Genomic DNA, 12,965 nt, shown 5'->3' on the forward strand with positions numbered 1-12,965 from the left:
TTGTGTGTGCATTATTGCCATATACTAGTCGATGATCTCCACCTATGCCTTTTTGCATAGCTATGTATTCTATGGTATATGCAGAGAGATGCATCAGCCTAACCTGGGTTTTCTTAGTACTAGAAATTTAACACCTAGTCAGAGATGGAGTTAAGTTTCCAGCGCTGCTATCAGGAGTCAGTGCCAGCAACCTGCCAACATTTTACAGGTCCAATCTGGCAAATTATTTTTGGTACTTTGACGAAAAGTTTTGAAAGTCATTACTTGCATACTGTTTCTCTCATTTACATATATACATATGCAATGTTTACAGTTGAAAGCTAGAATTACCCTTTAAAAACTAGTGTTAATATGCTCAGAGCTGACAGTGGCAACATTTGAAACGCCTGCTCTGTGCAGGGACTGGTCATATAGATCTTTCTTAAAACAAGGGGCAGGGGACTCAAATGAACCTTGGAATTTGCCCTAATTAGTAAATATGCTTATTAATATGGATATTTATACACATTTAAGACAACAGTCCCCAAGATTACATAACAAAGACTCTTAAGAGTCACCTGTGATTTCATTTTCTTTGTTTGCTATATTGTCCTTTTTTCAGGAGTGGCAGGACAATATTGAAAATAATAATAAAAATGTAATCCAAGTTTTTGAAGCAGCAGCCAAGAATGATATAAACTGGGGCAGAAGCCTGGGGGTGTGCCAGAAAGTTAGTGAACTTGGATTTCTTTGGTGCTGGACCTCCATCGCTACATTCACTGGCAAGCAGTGGTATATCGGAGACGCTGTGGGGACAGCAAGTTTGTGACAGGTAAGCTCTAAATCCCGCTCCCCTCTAAGTTAACATGTGCATTCTGCCTGTGCACTCAGTCACTGAACTTTTTAAGCCACGATACATTAGCATGTCATTAGCTTACTGCATCAGGAATTTAAAAAATAAAGTTGCTTGTGCATTAGGAAACTGTGCACTGGATCTCAAGGCACAGCTTCAATGCACAATTTTCTGTATCAGCCTGTCTGTTAGCAGAGAGCCAATACAGCAAAACCAAAAAGGAGCAGTATGAAAATAAAATAATAGAAAAGATGTACAGTTAGTAATGAATACAACCTCCTCCCCCCAATCAATACCACAGAACCCAGATATTTTAATTTAGAGACCTATACTGAAAACTACATATTACTCAACACTACTCTGGTAGACATTCTATTGTTCAGGAATACTCTGAGCTGTTTTGGGTCATAGGTACAAACTTAGGCCTGGATTCACCATTCTACCGCAGAATGGTGAATCCACCGAAAACGGGGGGCGGGCCTGCGAAAGCCGGCAGCCATCGCACCACCGTGGTATTATCGCTGCCGGCTTTCGCATCCAATAGCGCCAATGTGAAAGGTGGTGCTATTAGGCGCGCTACTGGCGACAATAACAGTGCTTACCTTATCGCCACTAGCGAAGCCATCGCTAGAGGCGATAGCCGCTTATCGCTATGTGATAGCGATAGAAAATGACCCCCTTATATTGTAAGCCCTCTGGGGACAGGGAAATACCTACAGTACCTGAATGTAATCCATTTTGAAGTGCTGAAAAAAGTGCAAAAAGCAGAATATAAATATAAATATATAAATAAATAAATAATAAAAGACATATAAAATATAATAATATTTAATCAAACATTTGCAAAGATATCTTAGGAAAAATTCAGCCCTAAGAGACAAGGCCTCTTGATGCACTGAAGAAATATCTTTCTTCTAGCTCATGTTACTCTATGAATATCAGGAAATCCCCAAACCTTTTCATCCAGAAAAAGCCTATCTTTGAGCCTATAACTTTTTATGAACTTTGTTTTGTGCTTTGCCTAGAATGGTTTAACAGAGTGGATAACTACTTTTTCAAATAAAGCAAGTTTGCTTACAGTAAATTATTGACGTAAATATTCAAGGTTTTTGTGGTCGGTGTAAACTGTTATCTGATGTTGTGCTCCCTCAAGCCATGGGTGCCATTCCTCAAACACCAATTTGATTGCTAGTAGCTTCTTGTCTCCTATCCCGTAGTTTCGCTTGGCAGGGGAGAAGCACCGAGAGAAAAAGGAACAGGGATGTAAGGTGTGATGTCACTATGTTGACTAAGGACAGCACCAACTCAGACGTCCAAAGCATCTACCTTGACAATAAAAAGTCATCGGGGATCTGAGTGGCATAGACATGGCTCTTGAAGAAATGCCTCTTTGAATTCCTGGAAGGCAATCACGGCTTCTGGAGACCACTGAGAGGGGTTGGCTCCCTTTCGCGTCATGGCTGTAAGAGGCACGGTCAAAGTAGAATAGTGATGAATGAATGATCTGTAGTAGTTAGTGAATCCGAGAAATCTTCGCAGAGCTTTAAGACCAATAGGTTGGGGCCAGTCCCTAATACTCTTGGTTTTTTGCGGATCCATCTGGAACACCTGGCTGGATACCACATACTCTAAAAAGGGAATGGATTCCTGATGAAATGAGCATTTCTCTAATTTGGCATACAGTTGGTTATCTCTTAGTTTCTGTAGAACATTAGCAACATCCAATTGATGGCTCTGGAGGTTTTGAGAAAAAAACAGTATGTTTCTAGAAATACTATTACACAGGTGTCCCTGAAGATTTCATTCATCATGTTTTGAAATACGGCCGGGGCATTGCAAAGGCCAAAGGGCATGACTAAATATTAAAAAATGCTGTTGAAGTTATTAAATGCTGTCTTCCATTCATCGCCCTGGCGTATTTGGACCAAATTATATGCCCCTCTGAGGTCCAGCTTTGTGAATATTTTGGCCCCTTGGAGCCTATCAAAGAGTTCAGATATCAATGGCAATGAGTAGCGGTCCCTCATGGTGATCTCATTTAAGCCGCGATAGTCTATACATGGGCGAGGGATCTGTCCTTCTTATCTACAAAAAAAGAATCCGGCTCTGGCAGGAGACTTAGAAGGCCAAATGAAGCCCTTCGCCAAGTTCTCTTGAATATAGGCAAACATAGCCTTAGTCTCTGACAGAGAAAGTGCGTACACCCTTCCTCTGGGTGGCTCGGAATTGGGCACTAAGTTTATGGCACAATCAAAGGATCGGTGAGGTGGTAGAGTGTCTGCCGCTTTCTTAGAGAATACATCTTGAAAAGAAGAGTACTGTTGAGGTAGGCCCGGAAGGAAGGTGGTAGTGGTCAGACAAGGCATAGGAGTTACCACCTTTAAACAATTTCCATGGCAAGTTTTTCTCCATTGGAATTGTTCTAGGGTACTCCAATCGAATTGGGGTGATTGCATTTGTAACCATGGCAGTCCGAGTACCACCGGATGTATTACCTTATCCAGGACAAGGAAAGAAATGGTCTCCGAGTGTAGAAACCCCATAAGGAGATGAATAGATTGGGTAGAATAGGAGACTTCACCAGGTAATGGCTCGCCATGTATAGATGACAATAGCAGTGGAGTAGGTGTCCGAACCATGGGGATTCGTAGGTGCTCTTTGAGTTGTCTGAGTATGAAGTTCCCACCGGCATTGGAGTCCACTAAGGCTAGTGTGCAGAATTCAAGGGCAACCGAAATAATGGAGACTGGAAGTGTCAGTGGAGGAGATGGAGAAGTTATACCTAGGAGGAGTCCTCTGGCGGATCCTAGGTCTGCGAGTTTCCCAGACAGATAGGGCAGGAGGGTACAGCATGGCCAGGTTGTCCGCAGTACATTCAGAGGCCTAATCTCTTTTGGTGATGCCTCTCCTTAACTGACAGGTGGCTGTGGCCTAGTTGCATGGGTTCTTCCTCCTCGATACTGGGTGCAGGAGTAGTCTGAGTAACAGACGCTGGACGAGAGCGTGGAACTCCTGGGGAAATCTTTTTAGAACCCTTAACCTCTTGTGACTGCTCACGCAGGCGACGATCAATTCGTCCTGCAAGGTCAATGAGAGAGTCCAAAGTATCAGGGAGTTCACGTGCTGCTAATTCGTCTTTGATGTGAGTTAAGACCTTCCAGGAAAATAGCCCGCAGGCAACCCAGGTCCCAGTGTAGCTCCGGGAACAATGTTTTAAACTCAATAACATAATCAGTCAAAGGTTTAGTACCTTGTTGTAGATGCAGGAGTGCAGATCCAGCAACAGTCTTGCGAGCGGAGTCATCAAATACAGAACGAAATAGAGCAAGGAATCCTGTCAAATCCTTGTGAATTGGATCATTACACTCCCAGAGACGTGAAGCCCAGGCCAGGGCTTTCCCGTCTAAAAGAGACAGTACGTTCGTAGTTTTGGACATTACGTCTGGGAAATAGGTAGGTTGTAGTAAAAAGTGCATACAGCGCTGATTCAGAAAACCCCTACATAACAGGGGATCACCTGTAAAACGAGTGGGTGCTGGCAAGGGCACGGAGAGTCGTGCAGGCAACACAGGTGAAGTGGAAGTGGCCTTGTCAGGCGTCGATGTAGAGTTCAGCTGACAGCTTAGCTGACTGAAGGCGTTAGCCAAAGTCTCTAGTATTCTTTGTTGCTCTGCAATGCGTTGGGCCAGGCCAGGGATGGCCTGGATGGCTGAGACCTGAGCCGGGTCCATGGAGTTAGCAATCTGTTATGTTTTTGTAAGGATGTGAACCTTGGGCCGAGATGAGAGATGTCTCCGCCCACAGGGAGGAGCACTGTGGGCCTCACCATCGGTAGGCACGGTCTCAGCAGTGTAGGACACAACTGTATGATAAAGACTTTATTATGAAGGAAGGAAAAGCAGAGCCCATGGAGTGGGAGAAGTAAATAAGTACAGTTCTGAGCAGTGGGGTATACCCAGGGTGATGCCAGTGATGTGAAGATCCGGTAGTGGCCCACAGAGCGGGGTACACCAGGAAGTCCCTTCAGACGAGTAGAGATTACTTCAGATGTGCAGATCTGGTAGTGGCCCGCAGAGCAGGGTACGCTGAGGATGACTGTACTGAAGATGATGATGGTGATATAATCTGAGATGCAGGAACTTGGAAGTGGATCTTGTAGCTGGTACAGCAATACCCTGCAGCACAGGGTATACTGGAACAACTGGTACTGAAGAGGAACAGTAGTGGCCCGAGGCACGGGGTACACCACAGAGAAGCTTCAATAAGGCTAGTATTGTTGAAGTCTGTGGTAAGGTACTCACAAGTGGTAGTTCCAGGAGAGTGACCCGAGAAGCGGGTCAGGTAGTAGTCCAAGGCTGGAAGGCCTTCCGAGGAGCGGATAGCCAGGAATGCGGAAAGGCCCCCAAGGAGAGGGTACCCAGAACGTCCTCACGCCAAGAGAGAAGTCAGGAACTGGAAGTCCAAGAATGGAGCGGATTCAGCAACGAGGGAACTCTTTGCTAACTCGCAGTAGCAGAGGTTCCGGTCAGCTTAAGCACAGCAGCGACTTGACATCATCGGGAGGGTTCACCCCCGAAGTTCCTGCCATGATGTGTACAAAGGAGGCCCTTGCGCACGTGCGCACGCCTTAGGTGATTCTGGAGAAAAGATGGCAGTCGGCAGCGCCCACACCATCCCGGGGACGCCGGGGAGGTCAGTGTTGGTTGGCGGAGGCCGCCATTCTTCCTAGGATTGACTGTGCGGAGAAAAAAAGAGGTGAGCATGAGAGGTCGTAGCCGTCTGCGACTGACGGGCATAACAGAAAATGAAACAGATTTCAACCAAACAGCTAATAATCAGCCCAGGGGTTGGTTAAAAAGCCGGGCCATGAGCTGCTTTTGGAACTTCAAATAATTCACTTATTCCAGAGTGATGATACATAAAAAATGAATGCAGTATTCCTAGTTAGTGTTATTTTGATACCAAGGGTGGATATTTCTATTAACTGTTGTTGAGAGACTCTCAGCCATTTTTGCTAAACAAACCTGATTGATTTATTTGATGAAAGAGGTAGAAACAAATAGCATGACAACAGAAAAACCTGTATGGCCTATCCAGTCTGCCCATCTACCCAATTAATTTAGCTTTATAATTCCCATGGAATACATGGCCATTCCATGTATTTATCTTATGTTTTATTGAATTCAGATACTGTTTTTGTCTCTACCTGTTGCGCTGGGAGGTGGACCCTTGGCCTGGTGCAGGATTGGTACGGCCCTCTGGTTGGACCCAGAGAGCGCCTGCCACCAGGAGGCGGAGCACACAAGGAGACAGAGGCTAGCTGGAGCTTCGCCAATAACTCCAACAGTCTGCAGTTTCTGCAGGTTGAGCCCTTGGGTACCCGGACGGAGTGGACTTAGGTGGGCCTTGGATGGTCTCCCGGAGAGGTAGTGGAGGGATGTGCCCACCACAAGCAAGGGTGCACGGCTGTTGTAGAGGTGATGACCGCGGGTGGATTCCAAGCGGGTTGGTCTGGTAGCCTCAATAGACCAGAAGAAAGTATCCAAGTGAAGCGCAAGGGTCAGAGCCAGAGTATTAGTCCAGAAGTGGTCAGCCAAAGCAGGGGTCAAATACCAAAGTCAGTCTGAGCGCAGTCAAGACAAGCGAGAGTCGGTTCCAGGCAGCAGATGAAGAGAGTAGTCAGGCAGGTAGAGGTCAGTTCCAGGCAGTAGACGAAGAGAATGGTCAGGCAGGCAGTGGTCAGTTCCAGGCAGCAGATGAAGAGAATGGTCAGGCAAGCAGTGGTCAGTTCCAGAGATCAGTCCAGGAGGTACTACCTGAGTATGGATACAGGAACACACAAAGACACTGGAACAAGGAGACACTGGAACGAGGAGACACTGGAACAAGGATTAGGCAAGCTTACTACATCACGGTGTCGACCCGATTGCCAAGGTGAGGTCCTGGGAGACAGGGCCTCACTTATATACTGGAGTTTGGTGACATCATCGGGCTGCGCCGTGGAGCTGGTTCCCGCCCTTGGCCCTTTAAGAGCCAGGCGGTCCACACGCGCGCGCCTAGGGGCAGGGCCAGAGCTGGAGAGGGAGCCGTGCCCCAGCGTGGAGCTAGGCCCGAAGTGGAGGGCCTAGGGGACGCTGCTGCAGGACGCCGTGGACGGGTGGTGCTGGCAGCGGCAGCGGGAGAGGATGACCTGGACCCCACTAATGCAGGAACAAGGTGAGCAGGCCCGGGCACAGGCCTAGTGTGGACGGGACGTGCAACACTACCATCTCCACTGTGAGGCCATTCCATGCATCCAATAGCCCGCATAGGTGCAAACTCCATGGGTACTTTTAATACACGTACTTTAGGAAAATTTTAGCGAGAAACAATGCAAGGTGTAACTTCTCAAGCATATATCAGTGCACTTACCAGCAGTTCCCATAAATTTTCAAAGCAGACTTAAATGAAGACTTTTGACAAAGTACCTGAAGGTAGCATTTTCTATAAATGAAAAGTTCAGGTACAAGGAGCAATCATATGGAGCAGAAGGGAAAAAGCTCAAAAGAAATGTGAGGAAATACTGAGAGGGTGGTGGTCACCTGGAACAGGAGCCAAAACTGGCAGAATTCAAGAATGCAGCATCTGGACCTTAGTGGCAGAGGGAGGAAGAAGCCTACATACTGAGTAAGCATTGCGATAGCACAATAGGCAGGTATGAATGAGCAGAATGGGTGGACAGCTGACATCTTCTAGGTTTTTAACAGTTTTCTGAATCTAGTCCAGTAGAAAGTATAAATTTAAATGTTTAGTTTACAGTTTGCTTTTGTTTATATAGATAATAGGTAATATTATAGGATGAGCACACAACTATCAAATGTAAAAGAAAGAAACCAACTTAAATACTGAATGTAATGTAAGATAAACTCTTTTATTAAAGCAGACATATTGGTTAATGCTTATATTTTACGACATACCTGTAAGTCCTTAACTGACTCATCCAAGAAATGCTCTATACTCTGATTCTCTGGATCAAACTTGTCAAGCAGCTGGGCCACAGCATGAATATGTTTTCCATAGTTCATCTTCATAACAATATAAAGTCCTATAAAGTATATCATAAGAAAACAGCTGATATTGTAACATTCATATAACAGTTACAGACAGTGAGGCTGAAAGAAGGCCAAAGGTTCACTGAGTCAAACTCTTGTCTTTTGAGGTGGAGAGAACAACCAGAGCAAGTTAGTAGTCTCCCATACTTCCAGAAGGAGGATCATACAGAAAAACATTTAGCCAGCCAATGAGAGGATAAATGCAACGTTTAAATGGGCTTTCCTTTCTTTGATAGGGAACTAGTGTGAGCGTGAGTGCCGGATGGTCTCATGGCTGTTGATATGGAGTTGCTATCTCGTAGTTTGCCAAGTAAACTATGAGCAGCAGAAAATCACTGGAACATTAGAGAGTGCAGGGAAGTTACTAATGGAGAGGTGACGTATAAGGAGGCTTAATGCAAGCCTTTCTAGACTAGATGCTGAGTGTGAGAATCTGTAACATGATATACTACAACACAAGCTACTGAAGACTATGAAAAAAACCCCTCATTTATCACATATGTCCTACCTACAATGCAGTCTAACTATGCTAGTGTTTAGCAAGTCTAAAGAAACAATGCTGAAGCATAGGCATAAATACTGAGATATGCAACAAAATGAAAGTACATATGAACTATGTTGTGACATTTATTCATAACCTTTGAAGATCTGACCCAGATCTTCTAACTCTTCTTAAAGGTTCATTTTAAGGCAGTTATCTTCTTTTTTTACGTCATTTACTTCTGCAGACTTTACTGGCATCACCAGTGTTGATATTAATAATCATTTGGATTTGCAGGCCACTTTTGTAAAAAATGCACAAAGTGGCTTACAGCATTATTAGTAATTTGGGGACAGTAAGTCCCTGAATTAAAGAGCTTACAATTTAAGTGGTTACTTGAGGCAATGGGAGGTAAAGTGCCCAAGATCCCAAGGAGTGATAGTAGGGAAAATGAGATTTGAACCCTGGTTTCCCTGACCTCTCAGCCCATTACCATAATCACTAAGGGACACCTCTTCCCATTTGGGAATATTGGGGTCCATATTCAAGATCTACTTAGATGGATAACTCAAACTTTATCCATCTAAATAGCAAATGTGGCATATTCAGCCACTTATCCGGCTAAATTACAGCTAGATAAATAATTAACCGAGCGTAGTTTATGCTTCCAATGCTGCCTATCAGATGCAGTGCTGAAGCCACCGGGAATGGGTGAGTGAGACCCTCGCTCCCGGCAGGGATTGTTTTTGCTACTGGTGGGATAGGATGGTGGGCCTGGTGGGGGGTGGCAGTGGGCTAACCTTGTTTGAAGACTGAAGGGGATGTTTCAAAGTCCGGGGAGAGGTCACGGTTCCACATTTTAAAATAACAATGTGGAAGGGGGGGGGGGGGGGGACGACAAGCTGGCCCAGAATTTTTTGTAGTTTCTGGAGTGCTGGTGAGATAGGTCAATTTAAAGAAAAAGTTGGGAGTCGTGGACTCTTGGATTTCTTTTTTTTTTTTTTTTTTTTTTTTTAAGACTCATGCTGACAGCACTACTTACCCAGATATATTTTACAGATATCCCGATAAGTAGCAAGTTATCTAGCTACATGTGTCCGGCCAACTTTAAAACCTAACCGGTTATATTCAAACATATTTTATTTATTTATTTATTTGTTGACTTTTCTATACTGATGTTCGTGGGTACATCATGCCGGTTTACAAAATAACTGTTAAAAAAGGAGTGAAATACAAATAACAGGAAGGGGGAGCGGGAGCAGAGAAGAAGAGAAAAGAGAGAGCAGCAGCAAGAAGGAAAGGGAAAGTAGGAAGCTGATAGGAACAGAACTGGGGGCTGGAGCTGCTATAGTGGTGGACCATTGTCGGTGGCACAGGGTACAATGCTGAGTCTACTGGATATGTACAAGATATATACAGGATATACAAAACAATATACGTACATGTTATAAAGATAATTACACATGGGAAGCATTATTGGCTAAATACAACAGGTGGAGTACAGGGGGGAAAGCAAAAACAGAATTGAGAATTTAAAAACAATTGAAAACAGCAATGGGGGGAGGGAGAGAGAAAAGTGAAACAAGCGGCAGTAATAGGGGTGACATGGGGTATAATGTAGATAAACTAAGTAGAGCAGATAAGATTTATACATCATACTTTATACATTGTAAAAAAGACAAAGGAAAAAAACCCCCCCCGTCATTTATTTATTTTATTTATTTATTTAAATTCTTTTAATATACCGATGCTCAAGACCAGGTCTTATCGTACCGGTTTACAATGAACAAGGGGGGAAACCAGTTAACACGGAAAGCGAAAGTTACATTAAAACCGGGAAGTAAAACAAGGCCGTTTGAAGATAAGGGATAGATTAACAATAACTATTCTAACTGTAGAGAAGAGCAGGTAAGCAGAGAGCAGTAGCTTATATGGTAAACTTAAATACAATTTACATCGTGTGGATGTAATTGTATTTAAATGTAATGTCATGGGGGAGGTGTCAAATAATTAGGGCCTAAGCTATGTTTAGTCCACGTCTGGGTAGGCCATTTTAAAGAGCCATGTCTTTAAACATATCCAGTTATGTTTTAAAGTTAGCTGGATACATGTGGCCAGATAACTTTGAACAAGAATAGTCAGAGGGACATTTATCGCACTGAATATTTGGGACAAGTTATCTGGCTAATTTTAGCCGAATAATTTGTCCACTAAACGGCCTACTGAATATTGGCCTCATTGATATTAGGATTATTCTATTTTTTTCTGAAAAATCATAAAATTGCCCTCATTTAGTAATCAGTAGATTAGAAAACCTGAATGATTAAATCTAGCTCTGGGCATCTGTAGAGTACTGAAAGAGATGAGACAGCAAGCACTAAAATATGACAATTATTTACACTTCTTTTCTTTTCCTTATCAGAGGTCAGTTACACTGAGCTCCAGACAAATACAAAATCAATAGAACTTCAGTATAGAAACTGATAAAGCTGCCTGGATTGACTTGACAGTGGTTACTTTCAAATTCAAAGTATTTATTAACAATTGGACTTTAATTACCTCTATACAGAAAATTATAAAGAGAGCAAAATTCAAAGAATTTAAATTACTTCTCTGATGAGGCAATAGAATTCAGAAAGGGTAAAGTTTTGGTGAAATTTAGAGGTGTACAAAATAAACATGCAGACTGGCCAGGACAAATGAGGGCCTTATCTAAGAACTACTTCCAAAATGTAGGTGCCAGAATGGCACTGGGAGGGAAGGAGACAAAAGAGCAGCAGAGGCAGCACTGGGAGGGAGACAGGTGAGCAGCGGAACTAGGAGAGACCAAATGTAAATGCAATATTAACAAAAAAAATTAGGTGCCTGCAAGAATATTTTATGGCAAAACATTTTGTATAGCAAATCACTGTTACAGAAGAATGTTGTTAATACTCAATAAAAATCATGTAGCTATTTTGTATAGCAAATTTTAAATGCAAGAGAATAAGTATTTTTACAAAGGTTTGAAATTAGTTTATTGAAAATTATTATTATCACATTGCAGGTAAATTGACAGAATAGGAGTTCAGAGGTAGTAAGCAGCGAATAGAATGAAGAGTATTTTGCTTAGCTCTTGGGGGTCTAGTGTATATCGTCTGAATATACTTGATTCTAAAATCCTATTTTTAATGTTACACACTACACATACTTTGTGCTAAATTATGATTTTCTTGTCAAAACAATACTTGTCAAATAGCTGTATTGGTCCCAGAGAAAATGGCTGCAATGCATCTTTTTTTTTTGTGGATACTTTAAAACAGAGGGAGGCATTTCCCGTCCTGGAGTGCCACAATCAGGTCAGGTATTCAGGATAACCACAAAAGATATGTATGAGGTATATTTGCATATAATGCAGGCAGTACAGGCTGTTACGGTTCCGGCTGCTGTGCAGCCTTCCCTCCATTAGAGGACTCCAGTGAGCCCTGCTCTGAACTGTTCTCTCCAGCACGTCCCTGGTTTCGTGCCTCAGCTGGTCTTGCAGCTTCTGCTCCACCAGGGGACCTCCATGAGCACACTCCCCTAACTGGCCAAGCTCCTCTTGCCTGCCAGCAACATACCCAGACTCTAGCCCTACTTAACCTTGACTGTCCCTTGGCTCAAGGCTTTGGCATTGAGTTACTTTTGGCTCCATGTTCTAGCCATTTCTGTCTTGCGGCCTTTTCTTTGTTTGCCTTGTGGCTTTTGGGCCTTCTGACCTCAGCCCTTCCTTGCCTGTGCTTTGTGGCCATCTGGCCTTCTGCCTTTGTCTTGTAGCCATCCAACCTTCTACCTTTGCCTTGTAGCCATCCGGCCTTCAGCCTCTGTCTTGCCTTGTGGCCATCTGGCCTTTTAGTTCTAGCTTGTCTTATGGCCTCTGGACCTTCTGGCCATTTCCTTGATTGCGGCCTACCTAAGCCATCTCTGACCTCTGGCCTACCCAGGCCTTGCCTAACTCTGAGGCTTTTTTTTGGCCTCTTCCTATTGCTAGGCCTCTCCCTTGTCTTGCCCCTCGGGGCCTTCTTCAATTGTTGCCTTTGGGTTTCTGTTTCATGTTGTGTGTTGTCTTTGTCCTGTCCAGTTCTATCCTGTCTTAGTCCTGAGTTCCAGTTCACTCTTATCTGCACCTAGCTCCAGTCTGTTCCTGACTTCCAGTTCCACACTTACCTGCACCCAGCTCCAGTCTGTTCCTGACTTCCAGTTCCACACTTACCTGTACCCAGCTCTAGTCTGTTCCTGACTTCCAGTTCCACTCCTACCTGCATTCTGTTCCTGAGTTCCAGCCTTGCTTGCCTTGCTCCAGCCTCACCAAACTACTCAAGTCAATCCCTAGCCTCATCGTGCCTTCCTGCGCCACTCTGGAGGTGGTGTCCACCACACTCCCCCGGCACTGGACCCATAACACAGGCAAATATACCTCATGTGTAAATCCAGACCTGTTTGTGGCACTCCGGAACTGGAGTTGTCTACTGAAAGGTATCCCAGTCTACAAAGATCCTCTTACAACAATGAAGGCATTTTAAGTGCTTTAAAAAAAAAATTG

At 43.9% G+C, this 12,965-nt stretch overlaps 1 protein-coding gene across 1 annotated transcript in view; it reads right to left on the reverse strand.

Annotated features, from left to right (window-relative positions):
* CFAP99 (cilia and flagella associated protein 99) overlaps window positions 1–12,965 on the reverse strand; it is a 270,815-nt gene that overhangs the window by 213,952 nt on the left and 43,898 nt on the right. Inside the window, exon 2 of the mRNA XM_029592263.1 lies at window positions 7,789–7,916. Coding sequence (XP_029448123.1) covers window positions 7,789–7,902 — 114 coding nt within the window. The 5' untranslated portion in view covers window positions 7,903–7,916. The remainder of the gene's footprint in view (window positions 1–7,788; window positions 7,917–12,965) is intronic.

This window comes from Rhinatrema bivittatum, chromosome 1 (genome assembly GCF_901001135.1).
Source record: "Rhinatrema bivittatum chromosome 1, aRhiBiv1.1, whole genome shotgun sequence".
In the NCBI taxonomy this organism is placed as follows: Eukaryota; Metazoa; Chordata; class Amphibia; order Gymnophiona; family Rhinatrematidae; genus Rhinatrema; species Rhinatrema bivittatum.